Here is an 18139-nt window from a genome sequence, read left to right as displayed (position 1 = left end):
TGGGTTGATTCCTCCAGTTTCCTTGGGCAAGATGCTGTAGCCCAGATTGTGTGCAATAAAAAAGAAAATGCACAATGAAAGAAAGTTTAGAAGTTGTGACAATTTCACTGAGAATCAACTCATCACTTTGAATAGTGAGTGTCATTGTACAATTCTAAACGATAGCCTCTTTTCACTGCAGCCCAGGTTGTGCTCTATATAGCTAGAGCCTTTATGAATGTGATTTAATTAATGCTGCTGTGAAAAAGGTGTATTGTTTTATCGTTTTGAACACGTGTGACAAAGCAAGAGCAAACACAGAGGGGGGTGCTTACTAACACACAAAAACAACAATACAAAATATGAATATGAAGAAATGTAGATTCAAAAAACTGTAAATTCAAGGTCACTCGTCCAAACTTTATACAATTTTATAAAACAGTTTCAAACCAAAACCCTGATTTGTTCTGCTGATGCTGAAATTCGTCCATCAGTGATTTCATGATTCTTGGTTTGATGGTGATGGACCACTCCCTCCATCCAGCCTCATTTCATCTCACTGTAGGGACTCACCTCCCAGGGTTTGATGAAATCACCAACATTAAACGTTTTATATCACCTCAAGTGAATTCATCCTGTGACAGCATAGTGTGAGCAGAACACTCACACACACACACACACACACACACTGTCCTGAAATGGACGAGAGGCAGAAGAGAAGCCCCCCCGAAGCCTGTGGGAGATTGTTATTCCTCATCCGTGCCCCTTCCTGTTGGCAGTGAACTGAGTCTGCTACCAGTTTCCTCTTGAGTGAGAGTGTTGCTCTGCTTGACTTCACACAGGACTGTTTGAGAGCAGAGGACCTGGCCCTTGCATTGTCTTAGACTAGTTTTTATATTCTACAGTTGCTTGAACAGGTCTGTTATTGCCACTGCTACAATAATATGAAAAACTTTCACAACTTACTCAAACATCTGTTACCCCGTTCCCCCCCAAAGTGCTGTGACATAATGTATGTTGTTTTATGGTGCTAAACAAATGCATTGAATTGAGTGACCCCTGTGCTTTTCTGCAGTGAGTCAGGACTGTCACACAGGATTCTTGTGCAGCCCGGTGCAATGCAACACAGCCCATGCACTCATATACAGTATGCCAGAGAGAAGAGGGAGGCAGAGGGTACCAGTTGGTTTCATGTTTGTGTTTCATCTTAATTGAAAATTCACTGATAGTTGATTGTAATTTTTCTTTAAAGTTTTGACTTTTATAAAGTTAAAAAGAATTGAAATGACAGTTAAAGTTGTATCAATAGTATAGTAGAGTATTACGACTAATTTTAATTTCTGTAAATTTAAACATTGGTGTGAATCAACAGAGGAGCAATGCTACTGGTATATACAAGAAAATCGATACCAAGCAGATATTGTTCAATTTTATTTATTTAGAATTTGACAGTTTGCATCCTCCCAGGATTGTGCTGGACTGGTCTCATCGAGAGATGACAACTCCAAAGCTATCACCTGCTCCGTTAAACAGTTGTGGCAACGGGTGACGGAGGTGCAGCACTGTTCACATCTGCTCTTTCTCTTACATATAAGAGAGGTTGCACTACACCTAACAGAGTTTCCGCACGACTGGCCTCATGCAGTGCTGCTGCAGCTTTGTACATAGCCAGTAAAGCATTGTACCAAGTTGCAGCAAAGGTGCACACAGCTGTAGCACTGGTCCAATCCAATGCTAGTGTGACTTTGTGCAAGGCATCTGCAGCACTATACAAATCTACAGCCGCATTGAGCACAGCTGAAACACTGGAGTCCTCCTCTAGAGCTGTAGCGTTGAGGGCAACATCTGCAGTGTCAAACACAGCAACATCATCACTGGCCTGGTGCAGTTCTACTGATGCGTTATAAAGAGCATCTGCAGCTTCAGACAGGTTCCACACAGCTGCAGCACTGGTCTCTTCCATTGGCGCTGTATCACCTGAGAAAATAGAGGCGGGGCAGGTCCTTATCAGTTCTGCTACAGCCTTATTCACAGCGCCTGCAGCGTTTTTGAAAGCCGTAGCAACTTGGGACACAGCCGCAGTACTGGTTGTATCCATTGATGCTGCAACATCTAACACAGCTGCAGCAGGTCCACCCTCAACCTGTTCTTCTTTACTGGACACAGCTGCAGGCTCTGACTCTGCAGTGGCCAATGGATTGGCCTCTGCCTCTTCAACATTAGCTTCCCATTCAGGCAGTTCAGTGGTTAGCATGGGTGCTGCTACATTTCTCTCTCCAGGTGGGAGGAAATGGTCGAACAGACTCTTCACAGTTGTAGTAACTGCGGTGCCTACAAGGACACCAAGGGTCAGGAAGGGCATGTTGTTGGGTTTTGTCTCTTCTGAATATGTGGGGGTCAGAATGAAGAAAAAATCTGCTTCTCTTGATTTGTGCCTCTGCTAATGAGCCTAATGACCATACAATGTCAAAGGTAAAGTACGTGTTTCAAAGACATGAATGGTCAAAGGCATGAAAGGATCAATGGCATGGAGGATCAATGGCATGGAGGATCAATGGCATGGTGATGTCATGCCCCCCCCCCCCCCCCCAAAGTGCTTTGACTGAATAATAACAATAATAATAATAAATTTAATGCATCACATAAATTATAAATATAAATACATAATATAAAGAGGTTTTTGCGACAGGCAGCTGCTCCTTCTATTATAAAGGAGATTCTTTCTGCATCACTTATCTTGCTTGCTTTCTTACTTATCTTGTTTCCACTCTGACCTACACAAGCTTATTATTGTTAAGCATTGCTTCTGGTGGTCAGGAAATTTTTTTGAGTTGAACAAATCACCAATTGCTACCATGCAGTTTTGCTCTGTATTTTCCTTCACCTTTGTCGTTTTTATCAGCACTAAACATGCCAGGGTGAGAAGTGTTATGTACATTACTACCTACTACTGAAAATGCATCCAGGATGATGCAGAGACTATCTCAGACCAAATTCAGAGATCATCTGAGGAATTTCTCCCCAGGCATTGGATTCCACAGTAAACTCATTGAAAGAATTTCTCAAGATTGGAACAAAAGTTAAGAGCGTGATACTGTATTCTTCTGCATGGATTTCATTTATTTTCAACAACCCGTATGTTTGAGGTGTGAATTAAAAGTTTGTTTGCTCCCCTGATCACATCATCCCTGTTCTCCTGGCTCCCCATCCCACAACGTAACCAATACAAAGCCCTTCTCCTCACTCATAAAGCCCTCCATAACCAGGCCCCCTCCTACCTCACCGACCTGCTCCACCACCACACTCCATCCCGTCAGCTCCACTCCACTGACGCTAACCTCCTGTCTCATCCACTAAGGACCAAGCACCAGACCTGGTGGGACAGAGCCTTCTCCACAGCTGCCCCTCCCTCTGGAACTCTCTCCCCAAACACATCAGAGACTGCACCAACCTTACAATGTTCAAATCACAACTCACCTTTACATTACATTACATTCATTTCATCTAGCTGACGCTTTTATCCAAAGCAACTTACAATAAGTGCATCAACCATAAGGGTGCATTGCCAACTAATTAACCTAAACCCAGGCGACCCACACAGACACGAGGAGAACATGCAAACTCCACACAGAAAGACTGAACATGGGATTCAAACCAAGAGGCAGTAAGGCAACAGTGCAAACCACTGCACCACTGTGCCGCCCTAATCAAAACTATAAGTATTAAAACAAGTGAATCTGCCAGGGTGGCTGCAGCAGCCACTCCCTCTGTCTAGACTTTATGAAACAAAAATCCACCAAACAGAAAGGAAACGTGACAAGTGCTTTGTCTCTGCAGGAGACAAGTGATCAGTTAGTTATGCAGTTTATTAGGAACACCTGCATACCTGCTATTCAAATAGAAATCAGCCGATCAGGTGGCAGCAGTGCAGGGGATTCAGTCCTGCAGACACAGGTCAGGGGCTTCAGTTAAAGATCCAGACAAAACTGGAAACGTGTATATGTAGCATCTTTCAAAACACAGTTGGAAATGAAAAATGTAAGGCAAACAATAGGAAACAGTTACAGCAGTAAATAATGTAACAGATGGGAAGAGAGTGAGAACAAGATAAAATAAAACATTGTAAAATGATAAAAAATAGTCTGAACCGGAAGAAATCACCTGATAAATGTGTCTTTAAGAGAGGTTTAAAAGAGGACAAGGAGCTTATCATTATTTTACGCCTCATAGAACCATTCAGTGATTCATACTTCATCTTTCCTCCACCAAGGAGTTCATGTTTTTGTTAGAACGGTATTTTGTAAAAAGTGCTGAGCTTCTTCCATGTCATTTTGTAAAGTGGTGAAGAACCAATTCACTTTTGTTGTTCTAAATATGAAAACTGAGGATTCACCTAAAATAAACAGATTTAATAAGCAACACATCTGCACTGAACATCCATGTTGTTTGGTCACTACTGACCTCCTCTGGTTTTCAGCTGCCGGTGCAGCACAAGACCTGCTGGACCCTCAGAAACATGCATTCTCCTCGCACATGACAAATATGAGAGAAACGGTACAGAAGAAGAATTTATTCAGTGCTTATACCATAAATATACAAAACTCAACTGCTCAACATGCGACTGAAGGTGAAACCAGAGTGCATCTTCAAATTACACACAAATTTAGAGCAAACTGCCAACCGTCAGTAAATCAGACAAAATATACAAACATTCCTTAGTATTTTTCTGAATAATAGTAATCCTGAATCATTTTATTAAAGTGTTACTGTTAGAGAAGCTTATGAAAGTTTTCATTTTGTTCTCATTGTTTCCAACACAAACCGTGTTTATCATAAGCACAATTTAAAACCACAGTTCACATTACAGTCCATCTGTTGCCTTTCTCACACGTGTTGGGTTTTTTTAAGCGAGAACGTTTTTGAAGTCAGAAATAACATCAGGAATCTCTTTAAGGAACAATCTCATGATGCTTTGTACATGCATGTGTTTAGTCAGAGAGAAATGTACTGGTCCAAATTAAGCCAATGTGAAATAAAAGAGGCAAAAAGGAGGGGAGGGCCAAGAAGGCATGTTACAGCCTTGGAGAACACTCGGACAGACTGAATTAAAAAAAAATCTCCTCTCCAGGGAGACGGATTCAGACTCTGCCCTGCACAAATATTAGTTCCTCTCTATTTACACTCTGACACATCACATACTCACAAAAGGCTTAACCGGCTTCAACACGAGATGCAACAGAGAGAAAAAAGACACAGTGAACAGCTGCTTCGCACTTCCCAAACTCCACACACACATTCTGAGACATTTTCGCAGGTAAAATGCATTAGAACATTATTAATGACCACAAACTGGTGATTAAACAAATGACCTCATCTTTAGATTTGATTGCGCATCTGATTGTGGTTAATTCAATCCACGGTTCTCAAGATATTAATAAGCAAGCAATCAAGAGAATATCACATGAACTTTACTGACCATGTTTTTCGTCTTTTTAAGTTTTTTATTGCAACGTGTTCATTAACAGCACGTGTATTTAAATCTAGGTGTCAGTCTCTGTTCAGCTTGGTATAATTTAATTTTTATCCTTGTCATGCAAGTGAAGAGCGCATCCTGAGTACGACTGAGGTAAATCTCCAGAACACACGAAAAGCTGGAGAAGAATGAAACGTTCCTCTCAAAGAGACTGTATAAACATGCAGCTGTATATATAGAACAGTGTGTGTTGTAGGCTCCATGTGAAAACGATGCTGAACCCAGCTGGTGCATGTTAGAACCTACGAATTACACGAATGAGCGGGAAGGCGTGAGGCCATTGTAATAGATATCAATTCATTTGCACTGACTGAATAAACAATCTAATAACCGGATTTAAAGTGCAACTTGGTGTGATTTCACTGTGGATATGAAGAAGATCAGTATAGGCAAAAGATTTGAAGCAAAAAAAAAAAAAAGACACTCGAGAGCAAACTTTAAAGTGATGTTCCCCCTGAAATAAAACAATCTTTTAAGTATCAAACACTGCTGAAGGTGGAAGAGGTGGTTTGTTAAAAGTCTGCAGCTCTGATTGCTTTTAATTGAAATTAAAGAAACTTCTCAAAACACAGAATCATCTTCTCGTGGTCTCGTCCATATCACACCATGTTGCATGACTGCAAACATCACCTCTGACAGAACCTGTTAAATGTGACTGATTGCTCTTACATCACATTTGGACAAACCAAGCACTTTGGATTTACTTTCCGAGAAATCGTGATGTGCACTTCTCACCAACAGAAAAAACAAATGGGGTCGATACTTAACAGATGAGACTTCAGTTGAAGTGTCACTTTAAAAGGAGAAAGACTCTAAAATCAAATTCTGACAAAAGCAAACAGAAAGCAGAAGGCAAGGCAGTGAACTGGAATGCACAGCATTCATCTTTGACAATACAAAATCCCTCCACCGGGGGCAGCAGTGATAAATGATGTACCCCAGCAAAATAAATCTCAGAATTCTCACCGACAACTAGAGGGCACTGCATGACTTCTATTTGTCCGATAATAAATTAATTTTTAAAACAGGAAGTAGTGATTAGGTTGATAAATTAAAGAAACACACAGATCTTCATATAACTTCAGAGAGTCGGACTTGGTTCATCTACATTACAATCAGTCTACGCACAGGAATCGAGGCTGGACAGACGTTTATATAGGCACACAAACAATCATTAAATTGGCCACACACATACACACACGCACACAACACACATACAGAAACAAAGTAGAGCGCGCTGGTTGAGTGGTGTCAGTGCAGCGTCGATGAGGGGTTCCCAGAGTCAGAGATGAGCGCGTGTGATGTCGGTGGAGCCATGAGCCGGTCGGAATCATCCCAGTAGTGGTTTTCTCTCAGATTAAAGATCATGGGTGACTGCGGCATCCCCGCATGAACCACTCTGACAATGTCAGTAGGCTAGGGGGGGAATCTCCATGTGTTTAAACAGGCCACTTGGCTCAAGGGAAGCTGGGGGCTGCATTTGTGAGCAAAAGAGGAGGAGGACGACGAGGGAGGGGGGTGTTGGACGGAGAGTTGAGCGAGCTCTCTGGGGCCAATCAGATCTGCTCTTTGAAGGTTCCTTGTGCGGCCCTGGAGGCGGCAGTAGCGGCGGCCGTCTGGACCGTCTTGTTGGACATGACGCCCGTGGCAAACTCCTGCTGGGCCTTCTCGAAGCTGGCGCCAGTGGTACGGTACATCCCATGGACCTGGTGAGGAGGAAAGGACGATTTAAAGCTGAACAGGCAGTAACACACTCGGAATCTATCTCTGGGCTTGTGGTGCGTCCACTGTACCTTTTTGAACATGATGAGGGACATGACGGCCAGTGAGGTAAAGAGAGCAGCGATGAGGATCATTATAATGCCCACTGGGATGCTGCGATTCAGCCCGGTCAAAGCCGAGATCCACCCACTAAGAAAAAGACATTCATTAAGGGGTCTGGATTTTGTTCGTTGTCAATAAAGCCCATGAAAAGACCAAATCTAAGAATACATCTATCTGACTAATAAGTACAGAGTGTATCAAAGCCTGATGTGTCCAATTTCTCTAATGGACTGAGCTACATTGTTTCCAAACACGTCAATGAGACACACTGTTGTTCATCATGAACACCCACGTCTCTGTCACACAAACGTCCTGCTGCCTCAAATGTGGATTAATCCGCCACTGAAAATAGTCTGCAACAAATGCATCATTTCCTACTGTTTGATTAATTTAGTAAAAACTACAAAAAATATACATATAAATTTGTATTTTTCAAACAAGTCTACATTTCTGTTAAAATGGTTTATGTCCTTAAATAGGAATAAAAGAGCTAGAGGCTGAAGTTCTGAATGTTCACATTTTGTAAGAACTGCTCTCGGGCTGCAAGTAATTATCTTTATAAATATTTTATCTATATCTCCATGTTGTTCGTCATGATGTTCTACAGCCTAAGACTATATTTTCAAATGTCTTGTTTTGTCCAACTACCAGTCTGAAAGATAAAGTTTCTACAACGTTAGTAAAATGTAATGACAAAGCAAATATTTGATTTGAGAGGCCATCAAATGTTTGCGAACTAAAAGAACCAAAAGAATATTTATGCTGCTCTAAAAAAAAAAGATATATAACAATGTTAAAATCAATGGAACTTCTTTCTCCTGTGAGGATTGTGGCACTAAGGATAAATTAAGCTGTCTCTAGTTTTTTGTCCCTCAGTGTGTTCACGCCTTGTTGTCTTACCTGGCGCCCCAGCCAGAGATGCCGATGCACTGGAGGACGTAGACTCCAAACTGACAGATGTACACGAAGAAGAAAATGAAAAATCTGAATGAGCTGTCACTCCTGCAGAGAGAAGAAGAACATAAGGATTTTTTATTTGATGTCATTGTGGCAAATGCATTTTCTGTTTGATATTTTATTACATGATGCCACCTTGTTTATTTCTGTTGTCACAGCGTGTAATCAGTTTTTGCTATTTCTCTTGCTGTTTTCATAACCAAGTGCAGTGCCTGTTCGAGACCTGCCTGTTTGTGATGGGCTGCTGTTTGGTTTGTGTTAATGCAGCTTTCTCTCTGAAACTGAAAGTGTTCAATGATCAACAGGTTTTTCTCTGATTTCATTGTTAATGTTTTTCATAAAAGGAAGCTGAATTTGCTTTATAACTGTTCATGTGTGTGACTCGTCTATAAGTTTGAAGATTTACTTAACTGGTGTTATTTTTCCAATGCATCTCAGCTATTTCAGAGGTCTGTTAGGCAAGTGACACATTCTTCAGACCAAAGTTCACAACTTTTCAAAATAAAAGCGTGATTCTGTTCACTGTCAAACCTTGCAGTAAAAAGGTGTGTTTTACTTTGTTGAGAAATACCAAAAGAGAAAATGACACTGAATGGTGCTGCTGTGATGGATATCATCACCCATGACTTCCATGAATGTCTGTGTCAGGCAGATATGGTGAAATTAAAAGAATCAAATGATCAAAATAATCTGGCGGGACAGATATTATTGCTGGTGGGACAGTTCTGACCTGCAGGCCGCCACTTGATGGCCACTGGTGTAACTTATTAGAGGATGTAGAAGACGACTGACTGTTAAGCCCTGACCCACCGACTGCAAGATGCTGTTTGCCTGTTTATACCATATTTATTAATATTGAACGTATCGCGTCTCTGAATTGCAACAAATCCGACACTGCACTTCCCTGGGCCCTTAACAACACACATCTCAATTGTGAGGCCGATAAGATAAATGGATTGCAAGATATGTTTTAGACATACAGACAGACGTTTGTGGAATATGTAGAAGCTGCGTTACTCACCTGAAGGCTCCATAGAGTGGCCGGTACCAACAGACGAAAGAGCAGGGCGTGAAGAGCATGAACCAGAGGATGGACAAGCCAAAGTCCACCCCACGCAACGTGTCCACACAGAACCAGGCCAGACAGCCGACCATGTTAATGAGCAGCGTCCCGGTATGAACTGAGGTATGAGAAAAAGAAATAACAGTAAATATGCAAACGGAGGATTGAGTGAAAGTGGGACAGTGGGACAGCCCTGGTGTGTTACTGTGTGTTACTGTATACTGAGTGTCAGAGAGCAGGAGTCTCCAGTGTCCTGCCAAGTCAGATTCATTATGGAGGACCACGGAACACTGTTGCTTAATATTTCAACATGTAACACTGGACAGGTCTGATACCATAAAACACACACACTCAATACTTTATCGTTACCATTTGTTCTTGTGGTCCTAACCGAGAGTGTGTGGTTAAAGCGGGGCCTGTAAAAACGAGTGGATTTTACATCACAGTGTGACATATGACATTATCCTGCTGACATACCACAGCTGAGTGGGGGGTGGGGAGGAGACACTCGTGCTCGGGACCTGTCTCTGTGTGAGTCTGGAAAGGATCCAGCTCGTATGAAATTCCAAGTTTTAAATCAGAACATTTTCTGTGAATAAAATAAAAGCCCGAAAAATGAGAGAGAAAGAAACTTTTGCCGTTTCTCTGAAGTGTGTATCTAAACAAATCTTTTAGCAATCATCTGACCAAGTCACTTCATCAGGCCACATGACTGCGCCACATGTCCTCGTCATGTGCCTGCTGAATTCCAGTTACTCCAGTGACTATTCAAACGCTATTAGGGCCGAGCTATAAAGGCTGAGGAGGGAGAAAAAGTGGTTTATTTTATTCAGGAGCATCAATAAGATTAAGTTGTATTCATCTTCTACATACAAGTGTCTTTTTTGAAGAATTTGTCAGATTTAATTAACCAGACAGGTCTTTTTAAGAAAATATATATTTTTTATGATTTATGGACCATATTCACAGACCATGACACATAATATAAACAATTAGCACATTTTAGAATCAGCATACATTAAAAACAAGTTGGGCTATGACTCAATAGGACAGGTTTAGGGTCATCAAGTAAAAGATAAGGTTCTGGCTCTACTTTTGCTGCAACATGATGCCATCAGGCTCGGAGTTTGGCCAATCAAGAGCACATTCCTGCTAGATTACTCACAGTAAAAGATTTGTTTAAAAAGTACCACGGTGGAAACTTTCCAAAGTGGTAAAACCCCGCCTGTGAGTACAAACTGCTGTGTTCACTGTTTGATAAATCTTTCTTTCTCTTTCCCAAACTGGAATTCTTGTATTCCACTGGGTTGTCTTACTAGTACATGACACCCCCATCAACACAGCACCTTTGTGCCTTTGTGCAAACAGAGTAAACCAATTTTCTGGTGCTTTTCAACGGTAAGATAACAATAGTTCTTTGTGCAGTAACCTAAAATAAACATTAACACAGATAGAGTATACTAATCTACAAGAGGTTTATATAAAGTACATCAGACCTCACGGTTACAAATACTGTTCACCAGAAACTAACTGGAGCCACAAGATCGATTAAGTGATTATCAAATCAGAATATTCCGGAAGGCTCCACAGTTATTCATTTAATGGCTACAAGAACTGCAAACACACTTCATCTGTGGGTTAATCCACCTCTTATTGCAGCAGACGTCCTCAGTAGTAGTGGTCAATGTCAAAACTAATGTTAGTCTGTAGAAGAAGAGAAAAAGTCTCTAGAAAAGCCAGTAGGATTCATCATGTCGGGAACGTGAAGGTCTGCAAGTAAAACTTTATTCTATAGCTATTTAGTCTGGACAAATGTGGTGTACTGTTAGTATGACTACAGGAATAAAAACTACAACTCACACATCCAGAGATAGTACATGATCTTGACTGTCTTCTGAAACTCGACAGGAATGTCCACGGTGATGTCGTGGTAGAAACAGGGACCCACGGGGAGCTTCTCTGGGAGAGGAGGCCAGTTGTTTTTCCTTCCTGAAACAGGAGAATAAAAGTCATGATTGTGACCGACTGTAAAGCTTTAAAAGAAATTATGACTTCATGTTTCATTTGGGACTCGTCAGACAATTCAGTAGTGTTTCTAGGGTTTTTTTTAAAGCAGTGGTGGCAGGCCGTGTCCGCACCCTCCGCACAGTCATCCTTTCAAGTACTGTTCAGGTCCAAACAACCTCTGAACAACCCAACTACCAAGGGTGAGTCAGTTTATGAGCCAGCTGCACTTGAGTGTGTTTCACAGTAACAACATTTACTGCAGAACGTGTGCAGCACAGTAAATTCATTCTTTGATTTCCAGCCTGGATTGTTGTAGTGCGTGTTAACACCAACAATCGCCAGCTGATGTGTTATGTTTCACACAGATGTTGGCTCTGACACATGGCAGAGAAGCTGTATATTGTGGCTAATGTGGTTCAAAGGAGAAATGTCAAGCTGTCATCTCTGTAGATGATCGATGAGAATTAGGTCATAATATCAACCTTCCTGTTTGTAGAGTGAGGCTGCATCCACACTACTTAACATTTAATCTGAAAATAAATGAATCTGCTACAGATTGGCCTGACATCCACCCTACTGAGTTTACGAGCTGCTAAAACAGAGAAGCTTGGTGACACAGAGATGTTTGATAACAATGACCAAGACACAACCACTTGTTGATTGGGAGTGTCCGGTCATGACGTAGCCTTCGGTGATTCGTCAAGCTCCAATCACATGACCCTCTTCCAGAAACAACTGGCATTAGCCTCGGCTACCAGTGTAGAACGGAACCTGGATCATCAATTACAAGCGTTGCTGACCCTGCCGTCTTTGCTAACAGCTGTTGTGCAGTTAAATTCTGCATTTTACAACTGCTGACGTGTTGGAGATGAGCTGTTATTCAAACAATCTGTGACAATTCTGCAGCTTACAACCAAATGCTTCCTATTTAAACAGGAACACAGATGCTGTGTGTACATGAGCAGTCACGTGACATAGCCTTTAAGGCGTGTTAGAATGATCAGAGATTAAAACCGCTTGTGTTGACAGATATGTTTGAAAATACTGTTTTAGTAGTATGGATGCAGCCTGAATATGAAGCAAGAGCCAGAAAATAATTAGCCCTGGAAAAAAAGGGGAACAGTTAACGTGGCTCTGCCCAAAGTTAAACCTTTAAATTTGACTAATTACCACTCATTTCTACTGACACCATTTATTAGCTTGGTGCAGTGACTACATGGCATCATTTCTGCTTGCCTTCCGGCCACATGGTAATGCAAAAACCTCCAGGTGTCTCACTAAACCAAGATCATGTGTTATTAAAAGTGTGACAAAAGAAAACAAGTTATTACACCGAATCCAGTTCTGATCCGAACAGAAAAGCTGTTTCCTGATTTGAAGGGTAATTCTTTTTCTGTGTTCATCTTTTTGTTGGGCCAGTATTGATCTGGAGCTGTATGCCGGTGTCTGGTGCTGACCTCCTGAAGCACTGAGTGACTGCATCTCTCTCTCTCTGCGATCCAGCTCCGCAGCCTTCCGTTCCAGCTCCTCCTGACGCCTCAAGAGCTCGGCAGCTGCTCGCGTCTGCTCCTACACACACACACACACACCAACGCAATGAAAAGCCATCAACACAATAGCGAAAGTACAGGAGACTGTATGGCAGGCTATTATTTTTCAGCTCACTACAAATTCTCCGTTTCTACTTTTGGAATAAATCAATTCCCTATAGGGGCCGCGCCAGCAGGAAGAGAGAGAGAGACATCACAACAACATGCTCCCAGGAGTCTGCCGACAAATGAGATGCAGCATCACAAGTTATTTCCTGTGTCGGCCTGGAGCTAGAGCCCGGTCACGGATGCAGACAGCTTCCTGCTGAGCTGCTTTTCTGTCCACAAACTCAGCATGAAACCAGCTGTCATTGTAATTCATGTTCTGCCTTCAGCACGAACCTAAATCTCTGCTGCTGATGTTGGACAGAACCATTAGAAATGTCACAGCCTGCTTGCTTTTAACACCTACTCCCAATAATATAAGCACATGAGAAAAAGACGAGAACCATTCAGTATAAAGTTGCAGTAAGAGCAGCAGTGTTTTGAGAGCGTGAGTTCCACCTGCGCCTGAGGCTGCGAGTAGGCCGGAGGCTCCTCTGTGGGTTTCATGATGGCGGGTTGTGTGTTGATGGTGGGTGCAGCAGTCTTGGGTGCCATCCCTGCGGGCGCCTATGGATAGGAGACACATATTCATTAATAATCAACTCCCCCCCAACTGTCTCATACAATGTTGGAAATCTCTTCTAAAATGCTTGTACAGCCAGAATCAGGGCAGATAGAGCTTTTGAAAAATGCATAATTTGTCAACCCAGAGTACTGAAGGCAAAGTGTCCTATGAGTGGAGAAGTGAGGATAGTTGATCAATTATTTTCCAAATAGTGACAACAAGAGCTGAACAATTAACAAGGATTGGCTTTTTGTATTATGACTACTTCCTTGTTTTAGACTGATCCGTGCATTTTCGGTTTTGAATCACAGTTACAGAGCTCTCTGGTGGCACGCTGTTAATCTGCATATCACATCTAAGAGAATATGTAGACTAATGAGCACAGGGGAGGAATGTATTGTGCTCAGGAGCTTCTTTTATTTCACCATTTAACAAAATATTTCTAAACAGTGAACAATGTATTCCCATCGCTATACTGCATCATGTGAAAGTTCGAAAGAACGAGGATTACTTATAAATCCTGTCAATGTTGTTCCACACCACTGTTTGATAAATGAGCTCAGTGAATAATCTGTAAAAGCACTCACTGGTTTGGCATCTGTGAAGGGGTTGTACTCCTCCAACCCAGGAGGAGCCGCCTGTCTTACTTGGGTCACTGACGGATCCTGAGAAAACAGGATGAAAAGAACAGGAGAGAGGCTGAATGAAAGCAGCAAACAGCTCGAGTCTGACTTCAGAACATTGCAATGTCAACTCGACTATCTTTGAGTTTTCACCAAGGACACCAGCAGAAATCTCTATAGTAAAAAAAATACCTCATGAAAGTGTGAAAACCCTCCATTATTCTGTCAAATCAAGGACAAACAGCCCTCGTTATTTGAAATGCACCAGGCCTATAATTCAATACTGACAAAGACGGGATGATTCCAATAATTTTCACAGGGAGACGTCTATAAATAGCCAAGTCCATGCGCTTTCGGGAGCAGGGCGAATGCTTCTGGCTGCTGACGACAGAAATAAAAAGGGAGACTGTGTTTTTCTAGTTTGCCACGCCATGCACAAAAACAGCTAAAGCACTTTACAGTTCCTGTTAACCACATTCTTGATTTTGTATGACAAGCATATTTGAACAACCTTGTTTACAAAGGATGGGCCTGGAATGACAGTTTAATTATGTGAGCACTACAACCGAAATAAAAGAATGAAGCCAAAACATCCAGACAACCAGAGGTGGAATCTAAGAAAGTACCTTTAACTATATAAATATTTTAAGTTCATCACAGACATCTTCTACATGTTAGAGGGAAATACTGTAGTTATTACTATTTGTACTTTTTCAGTTTAAGATTCTCCTTATAGTTCCTATATTTCCATATAAAATATAAGATTAGAAAAATAATGCATCCTTATTATAAAAACTACCCAAAAGTATAAAATATATACTGCTGTATAAAACTGCCTTCACCTTGACCTCAGTAATACTTACTTATACAAGTACTGTGTAACAGGTCAAACATTAAACGGAATTAGTTTAGTATCTTCCACCTGTACTTGCATGCTAAGTTCCTGTTCCTCATGGCATCAGAAAAGCTACATAATCTTACCATCAGCTGTTCAGTCAGGCCCTAGTTTCATTCAAATTGCAGCGCAAGCTTATCATCCGATCTGTGTTTTTCCTGAAGTGCTTCTCTCATCCAGTCTCAGTGCGGTCTGACTTTCTGGGAGCATCTACTCCGCTGGTGCGCACACACACACCCGGTTTGGTGATGGTAAGTTGTCACCAGACCGGGGTCATTAAAATTTCAGTCTATGTTGTGTTTAAACTTTAATGCAGCTCTACTGCACAGCCAAACACACACATACATATTCACCAAGTGTCGAGTTTTCAGGTTGAAGTCTACAGTTCATCGTCACCATGCATCGTCCACCTGTTGCATGTTTGCCTGAATGAAAACTGCTATAAAAACAGATTCCTCAATGACGTACAAAAATAGTGAAATTGAATCCACCAAGATCCTGACGTAGGTGAAAATAAAACAGGTGGAGATCGTGTGAGCAGGTGCACGAATCTAACACGTGCACGATGCAGAAGCTGCAAGTCGTTAGTACAGTAAATAGTCATCTGACATTTGATTGAGCTACAGAGACAATAAAATGGAACATCTACACTTCCATATACAGCCCTTCATTTGTTCTGTCATCAGCCCACAAGCAGAAAAAATAGGCCAAAACAGAGGGAACAAATCCCAGCACCACATGTCGTCCATGAAGGCAGCATATGATTTCATGAACTATTGAAGATAGCTCAGAGTAGTGGAGGGAGCTCCATCTCTCCTCAGGCAAAAAAAAGTGAAGGGCCCTGGAAGGGGGTTCATTAGTCATGTCTGTATGTTCCTGGGGACCAAGTGAATAATTCACTCTCTGTTCGGTCAAACTGTGCCGTCAGCACCTTCCGCAAGTCACACACTGACAGAGAAAAATGATGGAAGGACTTTTATAAGTTGATGCAATAAATCAAAGCTTCTAATGTGAAGAAAATCACTATTTATGGCAATAAACAGGAATATGTGTGCAATAACGTATTATAGATCAATCTCATTTTATTTGTAAAGCCCTTATTCACAAATCAGTTTGTCTCATGGGGCACACAAGGTGTGACATCATCTGCCCTTAACCCTCATCAAATAATTAGTCAATTGTGGTATTTTAAACTTATTAACAGAAAAGAAAATGAATTTGATGTTTACCTGACTATTCACTTATATATCTGATGTGCTGATAGTGGTATCAGAAATGTTCTTTCATTGTTTTGCATATTCATAAACGTCACATTAGGTAATATAAATGACCCTAACACAGCACATTAGACTGTTCAATGCTTTGTTTGTGTGTCACCAACAGTCCCAAAGTTTCCCTCTCCTCTCACATTTGAGGAACTCAAAATGTCCAATCTTGTGCTTGAAAAATAACTTAATCAGTCATCAAAAATTCAATAACTTTCCACTGACTCATCGATTAATCGACAAAGAGCTGATCCTCCCCTATTATCTCTGGCATGGGATTCGTTGGAAACATAACAAATGCTTACTATGTGCTGCCTTTTGTACTAGTGCACCTGAGGAGTGGAGCTGGAGGAGGGGAGGACACAGAGGGAGCACATGATCCAAGTGTTCACCATGACACTGAAAGGAAAACTAAAGTAAAGCTAAAGGTGGAGGCCTAAATAAAGTTTAGTTTGTCCAGTTTGTGCTACTGTCAAAAAACATGGCGGCCTCCTTAGAGAGGACCTGCTCCTGATGTAAATATCAAGTATTTAAACAGAAAGGGCCTGTTCTAGGGTGAAGAAAACAACAATGCACACGATTTAAATTAGTACACACCAGTGAACACATCACTAGGGTTATTTTATATTCAATTTCTGCCAATAGATCCCTTTCACCTAAATCTTACACTGAACCATAGACTGACACACACCGCTGCCTGACACCTCAGTGTGTTGTGTCACCACTGGAAACCAAAGTGAACCACCATCGATATATGAAGTGTCGCTGTGAGTGAAGACACAGTTTTCAATCATCAGCTAGTCTCACCACAGCAGCTCACTCCACATCACCCACAGCGACACTCGCTCCGCTCGTTATTAATGTGTAACACTTCAGCAGCTAACGCTAATGTGGCTACCTCCGCTAGCTAACGTTACCTGGAGCGGGTTGGTGAAGCCGGGCTCCGCGAAAGGGTTGCTGTCGAAATCCGACATGCTCGCGGTGTGAGTCCTCGCCGTTAGATGCGTGTGACTGGTTTGAAGGCGGACGTTGAGACCGACTCTCGCCGCGGATAAAAGCCCCGCTAGGTCTCGCTGTGAGGCGGACAGACGCAGGAGGTGTCACGGTCTGAGGTGAGGTCAATGTGGGCAGCTTCAAGAGAGTCTACCCCGGCGGAGGGATTGGTCACCGGCAGCGAATGGCATGAGTCACAACCAGGCGGAAGTAGAGAAACGTCACGTCGCGTTTTTCAAAACAAATCTACACCGTGAGTTCAATCCCTATAGACTGAAGATAAATCTACTTCAGACCTCATGAGGTTTATCACCTGAACTCTTAATTACATCCAAGAACAGGAACAGCTTATCTGTACTTTAACTCAAGGAAGTGAATCTCTTCAATCATGTTCTTTCTAATGAAAGATCGGTTAAAGTTACATCTTCTGAGCTCTGAGTGTTATTTGCAAAGTTTTTATAATCTGAATACAACCTCGTTATTTATAACTTTTTTTTCTTTTTAATTTTAAGAGGAGGACATCTCTGTTCCACATGTCACCAGCAGAGGGTGTCCTTCAATCTAAACATTTTTATTTTGGAGTTGCTTCACCTTCTCTAAGTATTTCAGTATCATATCGATCATCATGTTCATTTTCACATTGCTCATCCTAAAACAGAGCCTCATCTACTTTTGCATTGTTAATAATCTGGCTGATTTTGCATTCAGCTGTGAATGGGAAAATTGGAAACAAGTTTACGTCATGAAAGATTTAGAATTATTCCAGCAAAGTTTCATATTCAATATTGTTAATTTTCCAAC

At 41.6% G+C, this 18139-nt stretch overlaps 1 protein-coding gene across 1 annotated transcript; it reads right to left on the bottom strand.

The window, feature by feature from the left end:
- Nucleotides 1–4534: 4534 nt before the first annotated feature.
- On the bottom strand, nt 4535–17536 carry scamp1 (secretory carrier membrane protein 1). Its single transcript, XM_020082543.2, has 9 exons — nt 17263–17536; nt 14150–14227; nt 13457–13564; nt 12821–12932; nt 11217–11345; nt 9315–9474; nt 8237–8338; nt 7306–7423; nt 4535–7218 (listed from the first exon to the last, which is right to left on the bottom strand). The coding sequence occupies exons 1-9, from the start codon at nt 17317–17319 to the stop codon at nt 7069–7071; spliced, it is 1014 nt and encodes a 337-aa protein (XP_019938102.2). The 5' UTR covers nt 17320–17536; the 3' UTR covers nt 4535–7068.
- Between the last annotated feature and the right edge of the window lie 603 nt (nt 17537–18139).

Source organism: Paralichthys olivaceus, chromosome 18 (genome assembly GCF_024713975.1).
Source record: "Paralichthys olivaceus isolate ysfri-2021 chromosome 18, ASM2471397v2, whole genome shotgun sequence".
In the NCBI taxonomy this organism is placed as follows: domain Eukaryota; kingdom Metazoa; phylum Chordata; class Actinopteri; order Pleuronectiformes; family Paralichthyidae; genus Paralichthys; species Paralichthys olivaceus.
The sequence above is the reverse complement of the archived record's forward strand: the minus strand, read 5'-3'. Positions and strand labels throughout refer to the sequence as shown.

Excerpts from the sequence above, each read along its gene's own strand:
- scamp1 (XM_020082543.2), bottom strand. The coding sequence starts at position 17,319 with ATGTCGGATTTCGACAGCAACCCTTTCGCGGAGCCCGGCTTCACCAAC. Across the intron at positions 14,228-17,262 it reads GCTTCACCAACCCGCTCCAG|GATCCGTCAGTGACCCAAGT; the intron begins GTAACGTTAGCT and ends CTGTTTTCTCAG. Across the intron at positions 8,339-9,314 it reads CCACTCTATGGAGCCTTCAG|GAGTGACAGCTCATTCAGAT; the intron begins GTGAGTAACGCA and ends TTCTCTCTGCAG.